This window comes from Gorilla gorilla, chromosome X (genome assembly GCF_029281585.2).
Source record: "Gorilla gorilla gorilla isolate KB3781 chromosome X, NHGRI_mGorGor1-v2.1_pri, whole genome shotgun sequence".
In the NCBI taxonomy this organism is placed as follows: domain Eukaryota; kingdom Metazoa; phylum Chordata; class Mammalia; order Primates; family Hominidae; genus Gorilla; species Gorilla gorilla.
The window spans coordinates 47,848,002-47,873,186 of record NC_073247.2 but is presented as its reverse complement, the minus strand read 5'-3'; the positions used below and the strand labels follow the sequence as shown (position 1 = coordinate 47,873,186).

General features: G+C 42.7%; 1 protein-coding gene and 1 pseudogene across 1 annotated transcript; both read right to left on the bottom strand.

Annotated features, from left to right (window-relative positions):
- Nucleotides 1-11,603: 11,603 nt before the first annotated feature.
- On the bottom strand, nt 11,604-12,223 carry LOC101147973 (putative ferritin heavy polypeptide-like 19; annotated as a pseudogene).
- A 12,000-nt stretch (nt 12,224-24,223) lies between these two features.
- Nucleotides 24,224-24,955, bottom strand: LOC101147616 (putative ferritin heavy polypeptide-like 19). Its single transcript, XM_063703050.1, is given in 1 exon segment — nt 24,224-24,955. A coding segment is annotated over 1 exon segment (729 nt). The 3' UTR covers nt 24,224-24,226.
- Nucleotides 24,956-25,185: the final 230 nt, after the last annotated feature.

The following is a 25,185-nucleotide window of genomic DNA, read 5'->3' as shown; positions in this document are numbered from 1 at the left end:
GCACTCCTTGCAACTGAGTGGCAAGTTCTTTCCTGAGACGTTCTCCGAGTGCCACACCTGAATGGCTGCCATACACATCTACTTTGTTCCTTTTCTTACTATTTCTGATCAGAAAAGTTATACTTCTTCACTGCTGGAAAGGAATAGACAAAGGAGCAGAGAGAGGCTGGCAGTGTTACCAACATGTGTTTAGGTCTCAGGGAATGAAGTGGAAACATACATACACACAAAAATACATATTAAGTAGAAGTCCTTTATGGATACATGAGGCATATGAAATAATTCTCGTCCCTTACCCCTTGCCACAAATAACACATAATCCCACTTCCCTTCTAAGGTAGGTGGGTCCTATTAACTGGAGAACCCTTTATGTTGATGAGCTGGAGAGCTAAGTGGGGCTCAACTGCATATCACAATGGAAGAGAAAAGAAGTGAGGGGAAGGATGAAGAGAATGGAGCCTGTAACAGTGAGCATTGTATGAAGGACAGAGGGAAAATCGTTGTATCAGGAAGGCCAAGAAGGGACTTGGGAGAATATAAATGTCAATTGAAATTCTTAAGTTGATTGCTTTGAGGAAAATGATGTGAACTCTTTCTTGGCCTCTACTGCGAAATGTTAAGAAAGTCTACATTGTCCTGAAATGCTTTTGTGAAACTGGATTTTTCACAGGATGCCCAGGAAGGTATTGACATTTATGTCTGAATGAATATGCCATGCGGCAAAGCCAAGTGGCTGAGATAGTAATCTACCTTGGATCTGCATGGTGCCAAAGCCCATGAGCTCAACTGTTAGGCTCAGACTGCTGTTGGTTGGCTTCAAGGAGAATGCAAGTGGTGCACAAAGTTAATGGAACAGCCTAAGAACTTTGCCCTGGACATGCCAGCATTGTGGAGTTCCTCATTTATGGGGTTGTGTTCCAAAACTAGGGTGTGTCCTCAAAGAGTGTGTACACACTCTTGTTTTCCATAGTTACTCCCACAGTCCAGCCTTTGGCTGCCTCTAACAATAAATATGGCAAGAGAGCACAGATAGTACACTGAATTGCCAAGACCAAATAAGAGTGGGGTGAGGTTTGGTCCACTTTCAGTCCCAAGCCCCATGATTCCCAAATATTAAAAAAGATATTAGTAAACAAAATATAAAACAATTTGAAAAAGCTATATTCATGACAATTCTAATATATTCTATATTGGGATTATACCAACTATGGTTAAGGGAAACTATTTCACAAAATGGATTAACTGTTAAAAATATGTGTTAATGCCTATCCAATACCATGGAGAGGAAGGTTGGTTGGATTTACAGGAGCAGTTCTATTTATTCAGAAAAAAAATCCTGTAATAGAAAATTTACTCAGTAAGCTGTGCTACCTTATGAATATCATTTGGGAGAAAACAAGTCTAACAGATGCTCTTGGTGCCCTCCCTCCATAGCCCCTTGGCATTTACCATGTTCATACATGCTGTCCAACTTCCAGCTGCCAGCACCTACAGCCCTCAGCCTGAAGCCTTTCTCTGGACACTGGAGCTCTTTCTGATCCTCCCCACAAGCAACCCCCAACCAATGATGGATCGAGTTACTGGATAAATATCCCAGCTCCCTTGTGCCATGACTGGTATAAATCAGAGGCACGTCCTCCCAGGGAGATTATGTTCTCCTTGACTTTGGTGATCTTGCTTAATAATGCAAATTTTATTGGCTTCTTTCCATTCCTTCTTTTTATTTCTCTATTTCCTTACTGATAGTTGCTGGGATTATCTGCCAGATAAATTACTTACATTTAAACCATTGCCTCAGAGTCTTCATTTTGCGTTACCATAGAGGACTACCCGAGACTGGGTAATTTATAAAGCAAAGAGGTTTACTTGGCTCATCACTCTGCAGACTGTACAAACATGGGGCCAGCATATTCATGGTTTCGGTTGAGGCCTCCGGAAGCTTCTACGTTTTGGCAGATGGCAAAGGGGGAGGAGGCATGTCACATGGTGAGAAAAGGAACAAGAGAGAGAGGAGAAGGTAAGAGCCTCCTTTAAACAACCACCTCTCCCATGAACTAATAGAGCAAGAACTCACTCATTACCATGGGGAGGACACCAAGCCATTCATGAGGGATCCACCTCCATGACCCAAACACTTCCACCAGGCCCCACCTCTAACACTGCATATCACATTTCAACATGAGATTTGGAGGGGACAAATACCCAAACCATATCAGGGTCACTTCTGTAAGAACACAAACCAAAACATTTCATTTGCCTCACCTGTTGCTTACTAAACAAACTTCTGATTTGAAGTTGAGCTTCTCTAGTGGCCAATTTCTGATCAAAGATGCAGTAATAATCTGTCCCGCTTATATGAGTCCTATTGGTGGCTGATTAATGACTTGGAAATATTGTTGGTGTGAGTCAGTCTTCTAGAACAGGGAATGGCAAACTATAGCCTGTAGGCTAAATCTGGCCGGCCTTTAAATTTTGTAAATAAAGTTTTATTGGAACACAGCCACATCTACATATAGTCTGTGGCTACTTTCACACCACAACAGCAGAGTTAAATAGTTGTGACAAAGACAATATGGCCTGTAGATTGTAAAATATTATACTTTATAGAAAAAGTCTGCTGATCACTCACGGAGAAGCTGTTCACCTTTGGGTTCACTGAGAAAGTCAAACCTGTGGTTTTATAAATATGAGGGTCAGAACTTGGACCAATGGCATCACACCAAGTGGCAGCCCAGTGAGACTCTCAACTTAAAATATAGACTAGTCACCACCTACTCAATTCCTTCCAGTGTTTGATTATGGCATAGTCAGAATTCTATGAATTCTTATCCATGTCTTGGGAATTCTAGGGTAGAGACAAGAAGGAGGGCATTGGCTAGACAGAAATATTAAGAAAGTGTCTTTTAAATTGAGGTTCATCAACACATTTTAAGCAAACTTCTCTCCAGAAAACTTTTTTTGTTTATTGACCTAGTTCTTGCTAATCATCCCCTCATGCTGTACCCTCTTGGTCCTTACAGGCTCAGCATCAATTATTAATTAATTTGAAATTGATCGATGAGGTCCTCTGTAGATTATTCTAAGCTATGCCACAATTCTAGCTAGCTCAAGCTTCTTCAGCATAGAGACTATTTATATTACTTGTCAACATCCTAGCCCCCAACAATTGATAGCATAGTATTTTGTATACAGCAAATGTTCAGTAAATTATTTGACTGTCCAACATCCACCACACACAGACTTCTATAGATGAGGCAAAATGATAATCAAACTGGAATTATTTGTCAAATATGAAATAATTTTACATAATGTCTCTAGAGTGATAAGGAATGTAGGCTTCAAGAATGCTAAAGAAATGTATGAAATCCCTAGCCTTGGCCGTGCAGTGTTATTTTTGACATTGAAGTGGAAGAAATTACTAAGTCACAAATTTCAAAAGCGACCCCTTCCTGAGCAAGTAATAACAAAGCTAACAAAGAAAGAAAGAATATATGTGACTCATTTGGGAAATTAACCAGATTGCATGAACTTTATGTCTTGTAAAAAATCCTTCTGAGTAAAGACTAATTACTAAAAATGTATTTTTGTTCAGTTATCCACAATCTAGTTGGTGGATAAAATAGGTAGGCCAATAATAATATTCCAAGGAACATTTGGACATTGGAAAGAATAACCTTGCACTATAATAACTAGTTCCACTACCTCACTTCTACTCATTCTTTAATCCACTGTGATCTGACTTTTATTTTCAATTAAGTTCAACTTATTATTTTTAATTTCCTGTTTATATATATACTAGGGCTTAATGAGAGAAAAAATTCCTGCATTTCCTGCACTCCAGTGTTCTACAGCCTATTAAAAGATCCAGGCATATGAAGAAACAATTGCCATACAGAGTGGCAAGTGCCATTAACAAGAAATGTAGTATAAATGGAGGTAAGACAAAGGAGAAGGTGATCAACTCTGTTTGAGGGTGGGTCTTAGGTTGGGTTCCTTGGAAGCGGAGCTTGAGGCAGGGATTAATTAAAGGCATGCGCTCTGGAGGAAACACGTACTGCAAGATAGGGCAGGGGAAGGAGTCAAGCAAATAAGTGATCTTGGTCACTGTCTAACCTTGTCTTCACACAAGGCAGATCCTGGAGCATAAATCTCACAGCAGAGAGAAAGGGAAGGGTCCAGGCTTTTGCACCTCTGTGTCACAGAGCCATTGGCTGTCCCAGTTAGCCAAGGGTATTCCTTCTGAGAAGGTCACAGGCATAAGCCATCAGCTGAAGTGCTCACAAGCGGCTGAGCATTTGGGTATTCTGCTGGTCAAGTGGATCTGGGAAGAGCACCAATATCATCTATTAAGAGAGGGTTAGAAAAACTAGATTATGTGTTTAATACTTTGGGCAGCTCAACATCTGAACACCATTCCTGTTTGAGAAAATAGGACAAGACAGATGGCAGACAAGGCTCCATTTTGCATGATGCTTCCCATTTCTGAGACTGGTCCTACAGCCTTCCAAGTTTGTTATGGTATATCCTTCTTAAAAAATTCCTTTTCTGCTTTGACTAGCCAGGGTCAAATTTTGTGGTTAGGGAGCTTTGACCCGTACAGAGATTAGAAAAATTGTTAGGTCATAGATCATCATAGCCTGAAAAAGATAAGGCCCATACAGGGGGAGAAGAGCATATGGAGAGGAGAGATATTACATATATTCAGGCTGAGTAAGAACCATAAATCTAGGGTGACTATAAAATGTGTTACTTGTGAGTGTAGGGGAAGGTGTGGGAAATCTAGTGGGTATTTGAGAAAAAGACAATGAATTAATTGTGGGACTTGTTGAGTATGAGTGTTCTGGGTACACCCAGAGGGAGATGTTTCATAGGTGGCTGTTCAAGTGTCATGGTCAAGATAAGCCATCTGGAACACACACACACACACACACATACAGAGAGAGAGAGAGAGAGAGAAGCTGGCCACTGGGGGGTGGCTAGGCTCAGGGGGAAATGAACACAGAGCAAGAGTTGAAGAGGCCAAAAGCAGAATCCAAGAGGATTATTAAATCTGTGTAGTTCTCTATAGATAAATATTTGGCAAACCAAGAGAGGACAGGAAAACCAAGGAAAGAAGGACTAACCAACACAATTAAATGGCTCCAGAGTGATCAAGCAGGGCAAAGGCTGAAAAGAGACCGGTGTTGATGTTAACTAGTAAGTCAGTGATGACCTTTCAGAGGAGGGTTTTATGGAGTTCCTTAAAATACAAAACAATGTATCCTTCCTTCTGAGTCTAGTAAATACATCACCTCATCAACTAGATCCCCTTACAACCTTGTGTTTGTAACTGTTCCCTCTCTGTTGGCTCCTATGCAGCAAAGAAGCATAACTAAAGTACTCTCTTCTCTCTTCTCCAGCTGTGGAACTCCAATTCATCCTTCAAGAGTCAATGTCACCTCCACAGCAGGTGTTTCCTGACTCCTCAGGTGAGAATTAGATCCCGTTTCTCTCCTGGAGTTGCATAGCACTTTGTGTTTATTTCTTTTGTAGATCATACTGAAATATATTGGAGGCATCTATTTGTATGTCTGTCTGACTGTGACCAGAACCTGTGTCCTAGTCACCTTGTATTCCTAGTGTCAAGCATAACGTGTGGAACACATGACAGAACCTAATATAAATTGCGGAAAGAATGGCTATTTGGCTGAAAAGAAATAACTGCATGAATGCTCCCTTCCTAAAAATGTTTACCTTAAGTCAATTTCTTGATTTATAGTTCTGAATACATGTTTCAAATTGGAACTTCTGATTTTCAGTATACTTCATACAATAATTAAACATTTGGGAGGAAAACACTCATGCACAGAGAAGTATCCAAAGGGAAAAAAATAAATAAATATCCTTGGTGCATGTGGTACAGTTAATATATCATTACAACAGATTATAAACCAAAACCAACATTATAAAACATAAAATTTGAAATAGATATAAAATGGAAGAAGTCTATTTCTCCTCATATCAGGAAATAGCTTTGCATATTAATAAAATTTAAATGCCTCACAGACAGAAAAATGATGGGAATAGATTGTAATAACTTAAAAACGAGCACACTTTAAACAGCCTCTGTGATGAATATGTGATTATGAAGAATCCGTCAAAAAGGCTAGTCAGGCATTGTTCCACTCTGATGCTTCCAGAAGCAGGATGACTGATGGCCCTCAATTTAAAAAAGGCACAGCAAGAGACAAGCTAAACTGAAGACACAAAGGCAAGAGGTTGAATTGCTGAAATATACAAAGATGTTAGTCTGAAAGGTAACAATTGAAATTCTAGTAAGTGTGAGTGTTCCCTATGTGTCTAAAATATTACAAATATCCAAATCATTCTAGAATATTAATGGAGAGTGAGAAAAAATAAAAGGAAAAATATAAAGACACATAGATGCATAAAGAAAGGTGAAAAGTTTAGAATATTTGGTAGCTTTAGGTGAATTCAGGGTTGCAGCAAGTTACCATAAACATGGATTGGCAAAGACTTTCTATAAAGAATGAGATAGTAAATGTTTTAGGCTTTGCAGCTACTGCAAAAGACTTCTGTCTCAACTACAAACTCTCCTGCTGGAGTGAAAAAGTAGCCACAAACAGTAGGTAATTGAATGCGGTGGCTGTGTTCTAATAAAACTGTATTTACAAAAAAAGTGGGGGCCAGGTTAGGATTGCTGGCTGTAGTTTGCCAGCCCATGCTATACAACAAACCAGTTTGTGATAAACAACAAAATAGATAAAAGCTAGTGTGTGTGTGAGACAGAGATCAATTATTGTTGAGTCAATAATTGTTGATGTTACAGTAAGTTTTTATCGTATTTGGTCTAGTACTGACATGAGGGTATAGCTGAGCACATTGATTTAAACAGCCTCCGTGATGAATACGTGATTATGAAGAATCTGTCAAAAAGGCTAGTCAGGCATTGTTCAATGTTTTCGGCCCCAAACATCCTAGCCATCCCATTCAATTACCTACTGTTTGTCGTTACTTTTTCACTCTAGCAGGAGAGTTTGTAGTTGAGACAGAGGTCTTTTGCAGTAGCTGCAAAGCCTAAAACATTTACTATCTCATTCTTTATAGAAAGTCTTTGCCAATCCATGTTTATGGTAACTTGCCGCAACCCTGAATTCACCTAAAGCTACCAAATATTCTAAACTTTTCACCTTTCTTTAGCATCTATTTGTCTTTTTATTTTTCCTTTTATTTTTTCTCACTCTCCATAGCTGAGCACATTAAGTCCAGGCATTAGTATTATTTTCAGGTTATCTAGGTGATTTCAAGGTGCAGCCATATTTGGCAATCAGGGTGCTAAAGAGTGCTTCTCAAATTCCAGTGTGCAAATTGATCACCCAGAGTCTTGTTAAAATGTAGATGCTCATTCCGTAGCCCTGGGGTGTGGCTTGAAATTTTGCATTGCTAGCAAGTTCTCAGTTTAGATTGATGCTGCTGGTCCACAGACCATATTTTGAGCAGCCAGATGCTAGTGCTGGTTTTCAATGCCTGGCATGCCCAGGCCCTGCCCCAGAGGCTTATGTATTTGGTCTGGGATGCTGCCTGGACATTGAGATTTTCAAAAGCTCTGCAGGTGATTTGGATGTGCAGCAAAGCTTGAGAGCCTCTATGCCAAAGCTCATGATGATATGTGGATTTTACTTATGTTATCAGTGGCCCTAATGTGTTCCCTTTTTCTCATTCTCCCCCCAACGCCCACCTAGCCATTCCTCTCCTTTTCAGCTCCAAACATCCAGACGAAGGGGGGGATCAGGGTGAGCACTTCATCCTGTTGCTCTTGTCCATCTCTGAAGAGTGGGAGGAAGTTCAGGATGGAAACAGGAGACTCAGGCAACCTGGGTTTGGGAAGAACAAGAACAGTGTTCTAGGAGTGAATTCAAGGGAAAGCTGGTTGAGATAGAATGGGTGGGGGCGGGGAATAGCACGGAAAGTTGTCACAGGACAACCTTCCTCCTGTCTTGGGACTGAGATGTGGGGGGTAGGGAAAACAGCCATGTACCCTCCTGAGTCCTGGAGACACCTGACAACCAAACTATCTTCTACGGTTTTTTCCTTCTCAGTATGCAGGGCAACTTGGTTACTAGACATGCAAGAGAGACCCCCAGTGGCAACGTGTAGAAGTGAAGTATTTTCCCAAAGCATAAAAACCACTAAGAAACATAAGGGTAGAGGATGATGGCTTCCAGCCCATTGTCTTTATCAAACTAATGCAGGGACAGAAAATCAAATACCACATGTTCTCACTTATAAGTGGGAGCTAAATGATGAGAACACATGGACTCAAAGAAGGAAACAACAGACACTGGGGTCTACCTAAGTGTGAAGGGTGGGAAGAGGGAGAGGAACAAAAAAATAACTATTGGGTACACGGTTTAGTACCTGGGTGATGAAATAATCTATTCAACAACCCCCCATGACAGCAGTTTACCTATGTAAAAACCTGCACTTGTTCTCTTGAACCTAAATAAAAGTTAAAAGAGTAGAGGATGATAATGGTGACAAATCATGAGTACCACATTGTAAACATACACTGTGCCAGGCATTACTCTAAGTGATTTACATATATTAACTCATTTAATCTCAACAACCCAATGGGGTTAATGCTTTTATTATCCCTATATTACATATGGAGAAACTGAGGCACAGAAAAGTTGAACAAATTACTCAAGTTTACCCAAAATGAGTGGCTAAGATGGGATTTGAACCCAGGCAATCTGAGGTTAAGAAAACACTACACCAAATTTTCTCTCCAAAACAAAAAATTAAGAAGTCCCCTCAGTCAACTTAAAGTTTGAAACACTCAAAACTTAGTGCTTGCTCTGTTCTTTCTCATATCCACAGGAGAACGGTCAAGGGACATATATACTTCAATAGGTAATAGCTGAGACGAAGTCAGAGAATTCAGAAGTCCTTACAGTAGGCAGCGAAAGAGATGCAGTGAGAAGACCAAGTTTGACAAAGATGTATAAAAAGGCGAAAGCATTTTCTGTAAACTGAACTCAAAGTGCCAGAATCCTAATTTTTAAGAAAAGTGTTACAAGTGCACTCATACGGAAATGTGGAAGACAATTGTTGCACAGCGAAAATTGTTCGTATCTTAATAAATGCTTATATGGTTTGACTGTGTCCCCACCCAAATCTCATCTTGAATTGTACTCTCATAATTCCCATGTTTTGTGGGAGGGACCCATTGGGAGATAATTGAATCATGGGGGCAGTTTCTCCCATACTGTCCTACTGGTGGTGAGTGAGTCTCACAAGATCTGATAGTTTGATAAGGGGAAACCCCTTGGCTCTCCTTCTCTTCTCTTGTCTGCCGCCATGTGAGACATAACTTTCACCTTCCACGATGATTGTGAGGGTTCCCCAGCCATGTGAAACTGTAAGTTCAATAAAACTCTTGCTTTTATAAACTGTCCAATCTTTGGTATGTCTTTATCAGCAGCCTGAAAAACGGACTAATACAATGCTCAAAACAATTTGCTAGCTTTGAAATGATGCAAGCTACCAATGTGTCTTTGACTAAAGCATAGAGTCTGTAAATTTTTGACTTTTACCTTTGTAACCCACAGAAGAAAGAAGACTTTTTTGTTTCTTATTTCTTCGTAACTTTCTTTTGTGGCACAGAAGATAGATGTTTGAAGTATTTTTCCTCAGACATGGGCAACGTTAGAGTTTACATGGATGGAGATTTCCTTCGGTCAAATAGAGAGTGGACTGAGAGAGGAGAAGAGTTTTTAAAGGGGAACAAGAAAAAAGAAAACATAGAGAAACAAGTGTATCATTTCCATATGGAATATTCTTCATACTAGGAAATAATATCTTTCTATCCAGAGCCATGAAGAAAATGTAAAAGGTGAACTTTTCTCTATATCTTGAAAGGAGAATCCAGAGGCCACACTGAGCTTTTCAGGAACAGGATGATTTTGAGGTAAGCTTGGGGCAGACATTGGGAATAAGGTAATAAACTTGGGGCAGATAAAGGTCAAGGTGGGACCAGCAACTCTCTGGGTGTTCAAACACCTCAACCATCTTCTAAATGTTAGCTGCCCTGCACTTTGGACTAGATTTCTCATACTCTCCCTTATAGTCTCCTTCTGGTGAGCTCATCCAATCACATGACTTCAATACCATCTATAAAAAGTCCCCCATATGTCTACTTCCAAATGTGACATTTTTGCAGCTCCTTGATTCACATTTCCACTTGGATGTCTAATAAAAATCTGATTTTACATGGCATGCATTCCCCGCTCCTCCACCCCGGGGACACATGCAACCATCCCCAGGGGGATAATAACACCATCATCAATCCAGGTGTTCAGGTCCAAACTTCAGAACTTACATTGTATTCCCCCTTTCCCATTCCTCATCTCCTGTCCATGAGCAAAGTTTGTGTCTCCTTGTCAAAAACCCATATGGAACTGGTCGACCTCTCTTCATTTCCTCAGCCACCATCACAGCTGAAGCTGCACTAGTCTCCTAACTGGATCAGCTATACTGGCTCTACCTGGTCTGCACCTTCAACTCTCTGCCACCCCTCTACATTCTTCAAAGCAGTCACTGCCTTGACATTTTGGGGGCATTTATTCTACTTTATATTCAATATCACAAATTTGACCTTCAGTTTTGACCTTATGTTTTTCAGTCCTTTTGAGCTGTTTTTTTTTTTAAACCAGCTTTAATGGAAGAAATGGTACAATTGAAGGAAAAACCATGAATGGAGAATTCGTAAGGGTAATATACAGGAAATCACCCCCTATCTGTGGGGAAGGCAGCCTAAGGCTCAGTCCCATTATCCGTGTCACTCAGGGTGAGCTTGCCAAAGAGGTACTATGCGATACTGTCCACGAGAGTCCCCATCTTGAAACCCAGAAGCAAGAATCCTTAGCACTTGCATATTTTGTTTTTTGTTTGTTTGTTTGTTTGTTTTTTCAGATGGAGTTTTGCTCTTGTTGTCCAGGCTGGAGTGCAATGGCGGGATCTCCCCTCACCACAACCTCCGCGTCCCAGATTCACGCGATTTTCCTGCCTCAGCCTCCCGAGTAGCTGGGATTACAGGCATGCACCACCATGCCCGGCTAATTTTGTATTTTTAGTAGAGACGGAGTTTCTCCATGTTGGTCAGGCTGGACTCAAACTCCCGACCTCAGATGATCCACCCGCCTCAGCCTCCCAAGTGCTGGGATTACAGGCGTGAGCCACAGCACCCGGCAACCACTAGGATGAATTCCATACCATGCTTTACACCTTACCATGTTTACGCACCCACAGATACCATGGCCCAAGACTGCACACCCAACCCGACCTCACCCACCCCACACATCTCACCCCACCCTACCCCACCCCACCTCACCCCATCCCATCCCACATGCCCTCAAAGTTTATAAGGGGAAGACTAATGTGTTTTCCAGGGGCCCATAAAATACCTTTCCCCTCCACCCCCGCAGATCCTGAGCTGCATGCAGATGGGACAGGGCTGAATGGAAAGACTGCTGGATACCTACTTTAAACCTGCATGGGGATGTGCCCTGCTTCCTAAAAGGTGAGAGTGTTGCAGATACGCATCAGCTGGACACCTTTATTGCTTTGAGAACAGATAACTTTATTGCCAACAACGGTAAAACTGAGAGGAGAAAACTGAAGAGAATGTTCTGAAAGGACAACATGGACGCCCCACCTGGTGGCGCGAGCAGGGGAAGGCACCCCGTGGCTGTGGGGCCTGTCTGGGCTCAGGTGTGTTTCTGGCTGCGGCCCAGGGTGAGCTTGTTAAAGAGGTACTCTGCCAGGCCTGCTTCCGGGCCCCCATCTTGCGCAGGTTGCTCAGGTAGCCACCCAGCTCTTTGATGGTCTTGGCCTGCTGGTTCAGGAAGTGGTTCTCCAGGAAGTCGCAGAGCTGGGGGTCGTCGTTCTCCTTGGCCAGCTGGTGCAGCTCCAGGAGGCTCTGGATGACGTTCTTCTCCAGGTGGAAGGCGCACTCCATGGCCTTGAGCCCGCTCTCCCAGCCTTGGCACTCTGGCTTCCTGATGTCGCGAAGATAGATGCGGCCACCGCGCAGGTTCTGCAGCCTCATCAGCTCCTGGGCGTGCTCCGTCTTCTCGTGCCACTGGCGCAAGAACTAGCAGCTGAAGCTCTCCAGGGCCACGTCGTCCCGGTCGAAGTAGAAGGCCATGGACAGGTACACATAGGAGGTGTGGAGCTCCAGGGTGACGTTGATGTTGATGGCGACCTCGCAGCTGAGATGGTTGTTCTGGTGCACCTGCGACAGCGGGCCCAGGGCGGGCAGCGCGGGCGCGAGGAGCAGGCGGGGTAAAGCGGTGTGGTCGCTAGGGTCCCAAAGCGAGCGGTGGCATCAGCATCGGCAGTGGCGGCCGCGGCGGGTGCCTCTGAGCACAACCATGGTGGACGACGGAGGCGACCAGTGGAGGGCAGGGTCCTCAGGACCAGGCGGTGGTGGTTGCCGCAGGGTCTGAGAAGGGACCGGAAGTGGGCTGTGGGGACCCGTATGGGTGGAGGGGCGCGCCGTCGGGCGGATGGTGGTGGTGGCGAGGGGGAGCACGCTGAGTTCCGTGGGCAGCCTGGGGAACTAGGCACTGTCAGTCCACTGCGCGATGTCAATTCTGCAGTAACTTTTCTAGTGTCCAAGGACTTTTTCGTCTGTCCCCTGATTATTCCCCTCTATGACAGCTTGTTCTCATTTTATAAACCTCTTGTCTTTCTTAAACTCTGAGAGTATTTTCTGGTAACGTTTTCTTCTGTTTCCTGTATTATATCCTTTTTTTCCCTCCTCCAGAATTAGTTCTATTTGTGCATCTTCCTCACTTTCCTTAAATATCTAGAAAACGTTTGTCCATTCATGATTGGAATCAAGGACTGGGTTAGCCTCGGTGATGAGCATGGATCGAATGCACAGCTGTGAGTCTGGGTGACCAATAGGATTCTCCCATGAACAGGAGGGTGGAGTGTGTCAATTAGGGAGTGCTCATCTCCTTTGGAGATGAAAGTATAGAGCTCCCAGGCAGAGTAGGAACTATTCCAAATGCCCAAAGCATGGCATTTCTCTGGCATTGGAATATGTTAGTGGATCTGTCTTCTAGGTAGATGTCAGCTTCCCTTTAAATGCTCACCCATGTCTGCTGCACCCTGGAGCTTGATTCTGTCTGCAGGAGAGATGTCTCCACATGACAAGGAATGTGATTTCAGATATGTTTTCAGGATCAAAGCTTAAACACCAGAGTAAAGACTCTGTTTTTAAAATTTACCTGGAAAGGTCCTCTATGTTCACGGTTTTGGGGACTCAATAACTAATCCCCATGTCTTCCCTGCTGAATTTGAAACCAATTAGTAGACACAGGACTCAGCTCACTGAAGAGCAAGCTTAGGTCTGTAGCAAAATGAACTTGCTAGTACTTTTCAAATCTTCCAATTAGAGAAACTCACTGTGGCAGAGTGACTTCATCAAAGCTTATTTGTTTTCATCTTGGTCCACAAGTAACCATATTTTTTTAGCTACCCTTGTGATTTGATGGGGTCTTGTACTGATTTCTGGCTATTGGAATATGAAAATAACTGGTGTATGGCCAAATAAGGCCTAGTTTATAGGACACACCGTGTGCAATCCATGTCTCAAGAAGAGGAACAGACCCTACAATATGACATATCCACTTTGGAGAAGGAGCCTGGAACTTTGGATAACATATGGACAATGTCCCCTCAAAAAAAAAAAAACCACACAAGAAGAAGAGGAAAAGAAAGAAAGAGTGTCTGTATTTTATTCTGGGTAAATGGTTTTTGTTGAGAGAATGCTTTATGTCAACTAGCAGTTATGTGAGACACAGCTTTAAAGAGCAAAGCACTGCATTCAGCAGATCACAAGTTATGCTTTCTTCCATTTTGATTAGAAAAATAAAATGGCAGAGTTACACACAAGACAACATGGAACTACTAAAGTAATTTTTCAAGTTGCTTTTATGTTTGATTTGTTAAGGAAAAACAAAAAGAACTTGAAGATTCCCTTTGTAAATATGAAGAAGGTGACTTGCGAAACTAATCTAGCCATAAATTGATCCCAGGAATACTGGTTCTTCGGAGATTCCTATTGCTGTTCCAAGAGTACAAGTCCTGTATAAAGGAGTGCTTCCTAATGGTTATGGATTTGTGAAAAATGTACCATAAAAAGTTCAGCTCTTTATTTTTCATGAAATGGGTATCCTATGGCATACTTTCTAGAAATATCATGATTGGCAACACTATTTAGTCATTATACTTAAGTATTTGATACGTGTTTTTTCTACATGAAGTTTATGGATATATTAAGTTTGAACCCTATGAAATTCCTAATTTGTCAGTTTATTTTTTGGCAGTAAAGTCCCTTTAGCATTTCCTGCAGAGCAAGTGTACTAGTGAGGATCACTGTTGAAATTTGTTTATCTTGGGATGACTTATTTATTGATTTCTTTGAAGGATACATTGTGGAATGTAGAATTCTTCATCAGCAGTATTTTTCTTTCAGCACATTGAACATGTCATCTTCCTACCTCTAGGCCTCTGGTATAGTTTGAATATGTGTCCCTGCAAAATCTCACTAACCTGTGCCCCAGTAACCTGTGCAGCCTCAGGACACTGCTCCCTGCATCCAGGCTGCTCCAGCTCCAGCCTCAGCTCAGATGACCCCAGACACAGCCCCAGATGCTACTTCAGAGGGTGCAAGTCATAAGCCTTAGTGACTTCCACGTGGCATTAAGTATGCAGGTGTGCAGAGAGCAAGACTGAAGGACGCTTGGCAGCCTCCACTTAGATTTCGGAGGATGAATGGAAAAGCCTGACTGTCCAGGCAGAAGTCTGCTGCAGTGGCACGGCAGTGTGGAGGGGAGATGTGACATAGGAGCCCATGCACAGAGTACCCATTGGGGCACCACCTATTGGATCTATGGAAAGGGCACACCATCTTCCAGACCCCAGAATGGTAGAGCCACAGGCAGCTTGAACCTTGTGCCTGGAAAAGCCACAGGCACGTAACAAGCTGTGAAAGCAACCATGGGTCCTGAATCTTGCAAAGCCACAGGTGTGGGGCTGCCAAAGGCCATAGGAGCCCATCCCCTGCACCACTGTGCCCTGGATGCACAATATATAGTGTAAGGAGACTATTTTGAAGCTCTAAGATTTGATGAGTTCCCTGCTGGGTTTTGAACTTGCATGGGGCCTGTAGGCCCTTTCCTTTGGCCGATTTCTCCATTTTGGAATGGGAGTGCTTACACAATGCTTATACCATTATTATATCTTGGAAGTAAATAACTTGTTTTGATTTTGCAAGCTCATAGGAGGAAGGAGATGAGTCTCAAATAAGATTTTGGACTTTCATTTGGGACTTTTAATTGAGTTGATATCAGCTGGAAGGAGTTAAGACTTTGGGGTGCTGTTGGGAAGTTATGATTGTATTTTGCAATGTAAGAAGAAAATAAGATTTGAGGGGCCAGGGGCAGAATGATATAGCTTAAATATATGTCCCCACCAAATCTCATGTTGAATTATAATTCCCAGAGGTACATGTGGGACCTGGTGGGGGGTGTTTTGGTCATGGGGGTGGATCCCTCATGGCTTGCTGCTGTCCTTGCAATAGTGAGTGAGTTCTCATGAGATCTCATTGTTGTAAAGTGTGATGCCTCCCCCAACCCTCTCTTGCACCTTTTCTGACCATATGACCTGCCTACTTCTAGTTTGTCTTCTGCCATGAGCTAAAGGTCCCTGAGGCCTCTCTGGAAGCCAAACAGATGCCAGTACCATCCTTGTCCAGTCTGCAGAACCATCAGCCAATTAAACATCGTTTTAAATAAATTACCCAGCCGCTGATATCCCTTTATAGCAATGAAAACAGACTAATACAGCTTCCATACTTTCTGTTGAGAAATCAGCTGTTAATATTATTGATCATCCTGTGTATGTGAAGTGTAACTTCTATTTTGCCGCTTTCAGGATGTTTTCATTGTCTTGTCTTTTTTACCTCTTGTTTATAGTGTCTTGGTGGGGATATCTCTGATTTTTCCCTACATGGAATCTATTGGATGTGTAAATCAACATATTTCATCATATTTAATAAGATATTGAATGTTCTTTCCTCAAATATTCTTTATATCCCTTCATATTCCCCTTTTTATCTCTTTCCAGAACTCCCTTTATGTATGTTTTGGTACACTGGATGGTTTCCACAAGTACTCTGAGCTTCGTTAATTTTACTTCATTCTTTTTTTTCTTCCAGATTCTCAGACTAGATAATCTCAACTGACCTTTCTTGGAGATTGATGATTCTCTCTACTTCTTATTCAAATTTGCTATTGACTCCCTCTACTGAAATTTTCATTCCAATTGTTATCCTTTTCCATTCCAGAATTTCTATTTTGTTCCTTTTTTATCATTTCTATTTTCTTATTGGTATTATGTATTTGATGAGACATCATTCTCATGGTTTTCTTTTCTTCTTTCTAAATGATGTTCTTTAATATTTCAAAGAGTTGATTTAAAATATTTGCTTAGTAAATCCACTGACTGCATTTCCTCTGAGACAGTTTCTATTGATTTCTTCTTTCTCATGTATGGGCAATACTTTTTGTTTTCTGATATGATTTATATGCTTTTGTTGAAAACTGGACATGTTTAACATTATTAAGTGGCAATTCTAGAAATCATCTTTTCCCTCAGCCCATCTGCTATTATCTAAATGCCCTCCAAAATGTAGTGTTGAAACTTAATGGCCAATGTGGTAGTATTAAGAGATGAGGCCTTTAGGATGTTACTAAGTCGTGAGGGTAGATTCGTCATCACTGGTACTGGTGACCTTTAAAAAGCACTGGAGGGAACTAATCCTTTGACTCTTCCATCTTTCTGCTATGTGAAGACATAGAGTTCATCCCTTTTATCATTTTTTGCTCCTTCTGCCATGAGAGGACACAGCAAGAAGACCCTTACTAGATGCCTAATTCTGGAGTCTTGATCTTGGCCTTCCCAGCCTCTACAAATATAGGAAATACATTTCTGGTTTTCACAAATTATCTGCTCTGTGGAAGTTTGATATAGCAGCATGAACAGACTGAGACTCCAACGATTGTTTCTGTTATTTGTTCCAGTTGTTGTCCCAACACTTAAAGAAATTAATTACTCCTGGGAAGTCAACAAGAACAGGTAACCCTTTCTAGAATCCTGGCTATGAATTACAGCATGAGATAGCAGCCAGTTAGAGATGCAGACAAGGTTTATGGAATTGTGTGTTTAGTGAACATGGAGAGTGAAATTGATCATTAAGGGCTGGATGCAACAGAGAGAACACAGACTCTGGGTCTGAACACCTGGAAGGGTCATGTACACACACACACACACACACACACAAAACGCACAAACCTGCCATTTATTTATTAATAAGATACAAAGAGACCCATTACACAGGTCCGTTGCTTAAATAAAGTCTCCTATGGCATGTGGAACAAGGAATTGAGATGACAGCAGAACAGAAATGATGCAAAGACATTACCTCTTTCTGAAGCCAGGTGATTCTGACCTATCACCTACTAACTATAAGGTTTCAGATAGTGACACTACTCTGAAACCATTTTCTCGATGTAAAATAGGGGAGCTCCATGTCTCACAGGGTTGTTGTGAGAAGGACACAGGCAATGTCTGGAAAGCACCTGAAATGGTACCTAATGTAACATGCACTTGACAAATACTTGCTGTGTAAAAGCAGGGAGAAAGATGCATTTATTTTTTTCTTTTGTGAAACTTTATTGCAGTATACATGACAAAAATATATATGTATATATATTCAAGGTATATAATGTGATGTGTTGATATGTGTATACCTTGTAAATGATTACCAAAATCAACCCAATTAGCATATCCATTACCTCACATAGTTGCTTTTTAGTGGTGAGAACACTTAATATATACTCTCCTAACTTTCTAGGACAGCATACATTATTATTAACTATAGTCATCATGCTGTACATTGGTTCTTCAGAACTTTTTCAACTTACAACATGTGTGTACCCTTTGAGCAGAAAAATGCCTTCTCCTTACAGTCTTTTTATATCAGATGAATCATAACAAATAGAATATCTACAAAGTAGCTTAAGTAGCAAGGTTAACTGCTGTTATTTATCAGGAACCCTGGGGCATATTAAATGCCAGAGTTTATACTTCTGACTCAGTTATGACAGGGCTCTACACTGGGTTCTGCAACTCCCTTGGCCTTGTCCTCATGGATACCAAGTGGCTGTTTCTGCAAATAGATCACATCTCCATACCAGCATTCAATCAGCATGACAAGGATGAGGTGAAATTATTATTTTCACAAAGTGCTGTTATTTATCAGGCAAGTAAAATTTTATTAGAAATCCATGTTATTTCCATTTATGTATTTGGTGAGAACTCATTCATCTGGCAAACTCTAGCAGCAGGAAATACTAGGAAAACAAATATCTTGAAAGAGAAAAACAATTTTCACGATTCATTTTGACTAGTTTTTATTTATCCCAAGACACTGTCAACACCATGACTCTTAAAAATTCAATGTTCTCTTACTACGGAAGAAAGTATAGAATGGCTTTTGTATCAGTAATCGATAGTGTCTGTCATAATCTCTTTTCTGAGATAATTGATTAAATCATGAGCATATTAGATTAGATAATTCAGGCAATTCCTTTCTGCCAAAGAGTGGTGGTGGTAGAAAATGTATGAGAAAGCTACAATAAGCATTTTGGACAGCGAAAGACCGTTGAAATGTTAAAAATCTCCGGTGACTATTTTTAGGTAAATTTAGGGTCTGTTCCTACAGATACTAAATATTTTAGTCTTTGCATGTCATATAGTCTCTGTCTCATCTACTAACTCTGACTTTGCAGTTAATACCCAGCAATGGGCAATATATCAATAAATGGGCATGGCTTCATTTCAATAAAACTTTATTATAAAGACATGGTTGGCTGAATTTGGCTTATAGGCTATAGTTTAACAATCCATGGTATAAGACAGACCAGTTTGTGATAAAACAAAATGGACAAAATTGTGTCTGTGTGTGTGTGTGTGTCTGTATGCAAAATCAATGGAACTGAGAGGATTCCAATTCACTTTAAATATTTTCAAATACAATAATGTTGAAGTTACAATAAAGTTATGTTATGTTTGATCCAATACTTGCATGAGGGTATGACTTAGTGCGTTTAAACAGCAACATCAGTATTATTTTCCAGCTCCCCAAGTGTCGGCTCAGGCTGCCACAACAAAATACCATAGAGTGTATGGCTTAACAGAAACTTATTTCTCACAGCTCTGGAGGCTGGAAGTATGAGACCAGGGTAATCACATGGTTTCTGGTGACAGCTGTCTGATTTGCAGATGACCACCTTCTTACTGTGTGCTCAAATGGCATGGCAGAGAGGGAGGGAGAGAAAGAGCATGCTCTCTGGTGTCTTTTCTTGTAAGGACTATCAGACAAAGGCTCCTTCCTCATGACCTCACCTCATCTAAACCTAATTATATCTTAAAGGCACCCGTAGTGCGAAGGGTCCCAATCAGCTTACTAAAAGGTTTATTTCTGCTGCCCAAACCCTGAAGGCCAGGCCATGAGCCAAGGCCATGTTGCCCAGCCAGAGAGCAGGTGTCCCTGAGAACTCAAACATTCCAGACAGTATCTGAGAACCTACCAAGAAAAAGTCTCATCGCTTAAACACAGTAAGCAAGGAGCCAGAAAATTAGCTGAAAAGTACTTTAAAAATAATAAGCGGTGCAGATCTCTAAAGCTGTCCTGCTGTTGTCCCGGAGTGCCTCCTATGTGAATCCTAATAATCTCATCTACTCGCCAAGCTGGACTTCTTCAAGTCATTTCTTGATCTTGGCTCACTCCCAGTTTGGGAGAAGGTATTTCTATATGATTCCAGGATTTTCTCCTTACAGCCCCATCTTCAAATACTATCACCTTGGAAGATAGTGCTTCAACATATGATTTGGAGGGTACATGAACATTCAGTTGATAGCATTCTGCCCCTGGGGCCCCCAAACTCATGCCCTTCATGCATGCAAAATCCATGCTTTCCAAACTCCCAAAACAACCCTTATTTCTTTGAGGACTGAAGCTGCCTTTGTAGAACTTACAAATTAGCCACAAGATTAGAAATTATGGCTCAGGAGTCATGTAGTCAGAGGTCACAAGGCTCATAACCTCCCCAACTGCTTCTATAGAGAGCATCACTATTGTAAAACCTAAGATTGGTGTTCAAGACCCTTCATTCTGTCGGACCAGCTGGTTCCACCTGGACTGGTAAGCTGGCTCAACTGGTCTTGTGATCTGACCCAGGAACTGACTTAGCACAAGAGGACAGCCTCAACCCCCATGACTTAATCCTTGACCCAATTAATGAGGATGACCCCTTCGCTAGCCCCCACCCACCAAATTATCATTTAAAAACCCTAGTCTCTAAATTTGGATCACAAGCACAGTGTTCTAGGAGTAAATTCAAGGGAAAGCTGGTTGAGATAGAATAGGGGTGTGGGGGGTGCGGAGTATAGCACGGAAAGTTGTCACAGGACAACCTTCTTCCTGTCTTGGGACTGAGGTGTGGGGGGTAGGGAAAACAGTCATGTACCCTCCTGAGTCCTGGAGACACCTGACAACCAAACAGCTTCTAAGTGGTTTTCCTTCTCAGTATGAAGGGCAACTTGGTTACTAGACATGCAAGAGAGACCCCCAGTGGCAAAGTGTAGAAGTGAAGTATTTTCCCAAAGCATAAAGACCACAAAGAAACATAAGGGTAGAGAATGATGGCTTCCAGCCCATTGTCTTTATCAAACTAATGCAGGGACAGAAAATCAAATACCATATGTTCTCACTTATAATTGGGAGCTAAATGATGAGAACACGTGGACTCAAAGAAGAGAACAACAGACACTGGGGCTTACCTGAGTGTGGAGGGTGGGAAGAGGGAGAGGAACAAAAAAATAACTATTGGGTACACGGCTCAGTACCTGGATGATGAAATAATCTATTCAACAACCCCCCATGACAGCAGTTTACCTATGTAAAAACCTGCACTTGTTCTCTTGAACCTAAATAAAAGTTAAAAGAGTAGAGGATGATAATGGTGATAAATAATGAGTACCACATAGTGAACATACACTGTGCCAGGCATTGCTCTAAGTGATTTACATATATTAACTCATTTAATCTCAACAACCCAATGGGGTTAATGCTTTTATTATCCCTATATTACATATGGAGAAACTGAGGCACAGAAAAGTTAAACAACTTACCCAAGTTTACCTAAAATGAGTGGCCAAGATGGGATTTGAACCCAGGCAATCTGAGGTTAAGAAAACACTACACCAAATTTTCTCTCCAAAACAGAAAATTAAGAAGTCCCCTCAGTCAACTTAAAGTTTGAAACACTCAAAACTTAGTGCTTGCTCTCTTCTTTCTCATATCCACAGGAGAACAGTCAAGGGACATATATATTTCAATAGGTAATAGCTGAGACAAAGTCAGAGAATTCAGAAGTCCTTACAGCAGGCAGAGAAAGACCTAGAGCGAGAAGACCAAATTTGACTAAGATGAGTAAAGGGACAATGGCATTTTCTGTAAACTGAACTCAAAGTGCCAGAATCCTAATTTTTAAGAAAAGTGTTAAAGTGCACTCATATGGAAATGTGTAAGATAATTATTGCACCGCTAAACTTGTTCATATCTTAATAAATGCTTATATGGTTTGACTGTGTCCCCACCCAAATCTCCTCTTGAATTGTACTGTCATAATTCCCACGTTTTGTAGGAGGGACCCAGTGGGAGATAATTGAATCATTGGGGCGGTTTCCCCCATACTGTCCTACCAGTAGTGAGTAAGTTTCACAAGATCTGATAGTTTGATAAGGGGAAACCTGTTTTGCTTGGCTCTCATTCTCTTCTCTTGTCTGCCGCCATGTGAGACATAGTTTTCACCTTCCACCAGGATTGTGAGGCTTCCCCAGCCACGTGGAACTGTAAGTCCATTAAACCTCTTGCTTTTGTAAATTGCCCAGTCTTAGGTATGTCTTTATCAGCAGCATGAAAAACGGGCTAATACAATGCCCAAAACAATCCACTAGCTTTAAAATGATGCGAACTACCCAAGTGTCTCTGACTAAAGTATACATTCTGTAAATTTTTGACTTTTACCTTTGTAGCCCACAAAAGAAACAAGATTTTTTTTTCTTGTTTCTTTGTAACTTTCTTTTGTGGCACAGAAAATAGATGTTTTAAGTATTTTTCAACAGACATGGACAATGTTATGGTTTAGATGGATGGAGGTTTCCTTTGGTCAAATAGAGAGTGGACTGAGAGAGGAGAAGAGTTTTTAATGGGGAACAAGAAAAAAAATCTTAGAGAAACAGGTGTATCATTTCCATATGGAATCTTCTTCTGACTAGGAAATAATACCTTTCTATCCATAGCCATAAAGAAAAGGTAAAAGGCGAACTTTTCTCTATATCTTTAAAGGAGAAACCAGAGGCCACATTGAGCTTCACAGGAACAGGATGATTTTGAGATAAGCTTGGGGGCAGACATTGGGAATAAACTAATAAGCTTGGGGCAGATAAAGGTCAAGGTGGGACCAGCAACTCTATGGGTGTTCAAACACATCAACCATCCTCTAAATGTTAGCTGCCCTGCACTTTGGACTAGATTTCTCATACTCTCCCTTATAGTCTCTTTCTGGTGAGCTCATCCAATCACATGACTTCAATACCATCTATAAAATGTCCCCCATATGTCTACTTTGAAACGTGACATTTTTGCAGCTCCTTGATTCACATTTCCACTTGGATGTCTAATGAAAATCTGATTTTACATGGCATGCATTCCCCGCTCCTCCACCCTGGGGGACCCATGCAACCATCCCCACAGGAGATAATAACACCATCATCAACCCAGGTGCTCAGGTCCAAACTTCAGAACTTACATTATATTCCCCCTCTCCCATTCCTCACCTCCTGTCCATGAGTAAAGTTTGTCTCCCCTTGTCGAAAGTCCATATGGAACTGGTCGACCTCTCTTCATTTCCTCAGCCACCATCACAGCTCAAGCTGCACTAGTCTCCTACCTGGATCAGCTATACTGGCTCTACCTGGTCTGCACCTTCAACTCTCTGCCACCCCTCTACATTCTTCAGAGCAGACAGTCACTGCCTTGACATTTGGGGGCATTTATTCTACTTTATATTTATTCTACTTTATATTCAATATCACAAATTTGACCTTCAGCTTTGACCTTATGTTTTTCAGTCCTTCTTTTGAGCTGTTTTTTTAACCAGTTTAATGGAAGAAATGGTACAATTGAAGGGCAATATGCAGGAAGTCACCCCATATCTGTGGGGAAGGCAGCCTAAGGCTCAGTCCCATTATCCGTGTCACTCAGGGTGAGCTTGCCAAAGAGGTACTCTGCCATACTGTCCCCCAGAGCCCCCATCTTGCTGCCCAGAAGCAAGAATACTTAGCACTTGCATGTTTTAAAAAGATAACTTTTCATGTCAAGTTAAAGACTATTATTTTTATCCCTGCCCAATCTCATCCCCTTCCCTTCTTCTCCAGAGGCAACCGCTAGGATGAATTCCATACCATGTTTTATACCGTACCATGCATACACACCCACAGATACCATGGCCCAAGACAGCACACCCCACCTGAACCCACCCACCCCACACATCTCACCCCACCCTACCCCACCTTACCCCACCCCACCCCACCTCACCCTACCCTACCCCACCTCACCCCACCCCACCCCACCCCACCCCACCTCACCCCACCCCATCCCACATGCCCTCAGAGTTTATAAGGGGAAGACTAATGTATTTTCCAGGGGCCCATAAAATACCTTTCCCTTCCACCTCCGCAGATCCTGAGCTGCATGCAGATGGGGCAGAGCTGAATGGAAAGACTGCTGAATACCTACTTTAAACCTGCATGGGGATGTGCCCTGATTCCTAAAAGGTGAGAGTGCTGCAGACACACATCGGCTGGACACCTTTATTGCTTTGAGAACAGGTAACTTTATTGCTAACAATGGTCAAACTGAGAGGAGAAAAATGAAGAGAATGTTCTGAAAAGGCAACATGGATGCCCCGCCTGGTGGCGCGAGCAGGGGAAGGCACCCCGTGGCTGCGGGGCTTGTCTGGGCTCAGGTGTGTTTCTGGCTGCGGCCCAGGGTGAGCTTGTTAAAGAGGTACTCTGCCAGGCCTGCTTCCAGGGCCCCCATCTTGCGCAGGTTGCTCAGGTAGCCACCCAGCTCTTTGATGGTCTTGGCCTGCTGGTTCAGGAAGTGGTTCTCCAGGAAGTTGCAGAGCTGGGGGTCGCCATTCTCCTTGGCCTGCTGGTTCAGGAAGTGGTTCTCCAGGAAGTCGCAGAGCTGGGGGTCGCCATTCTCCTTGGCCCGCTGGTGCAGCTCCAGGAGGCTCTGGTTGATGTTCTTCTCCAGGTGGAAGGTGCACTCCATGGCCTTGAGCCCGCTCTCCCAGCCTTGGCCCTCTGGCTTCCTGATGTCATGAAGGCAGATGCGGCCACCGCGCAGGTTCTGCAGGCTCATCAGCTCCTGGCCATGCTCCCTTTTCTCCTGCGACTGGCACAGGAAGTAGCGGTCAAAGTGCTCCAGGGCCACGTCGTCCTGGTCGAAGTAGAAGGCCATGGACAGGTACACATAGGATGCGTGGAGCTCCAGGCTGATGTGGGTGTTGATGGCAGCCTCACAGCTGGGGTGGTGGTACTGTCGCACCTGCGACAGCGGGCCCAGGGCGGGCAGCGCGGGCGCTGGGAGGAGGGGAAAAGCGGTGGGTTTGCCAGGGACCCGGAGCGGGTAGTGGCATCAGCGGGGGCAGTGGCGGTGGCGGCGGGGTCCTTGGAGCACCACCATGGTGGACGACAGCGGTGGCTGGCGGAGGGCTGGGTCCTCCGGGCCAGGCGGTAGTGTGGTCACAGGCTCTGCGAAGGGACCGGAAGTGAGTGGTGGAGACCCTTATGCGGGGAGGAGCGCATAAGGTCGGGCGGGTGTGGGCTGGTGCGGAGCTGCGAGGGACTTCCGACAGGTGGGGGTGGGGGAGCACGCTGAGTTCCATGGGCAGCCCGAGAAACTGGGCACTATCA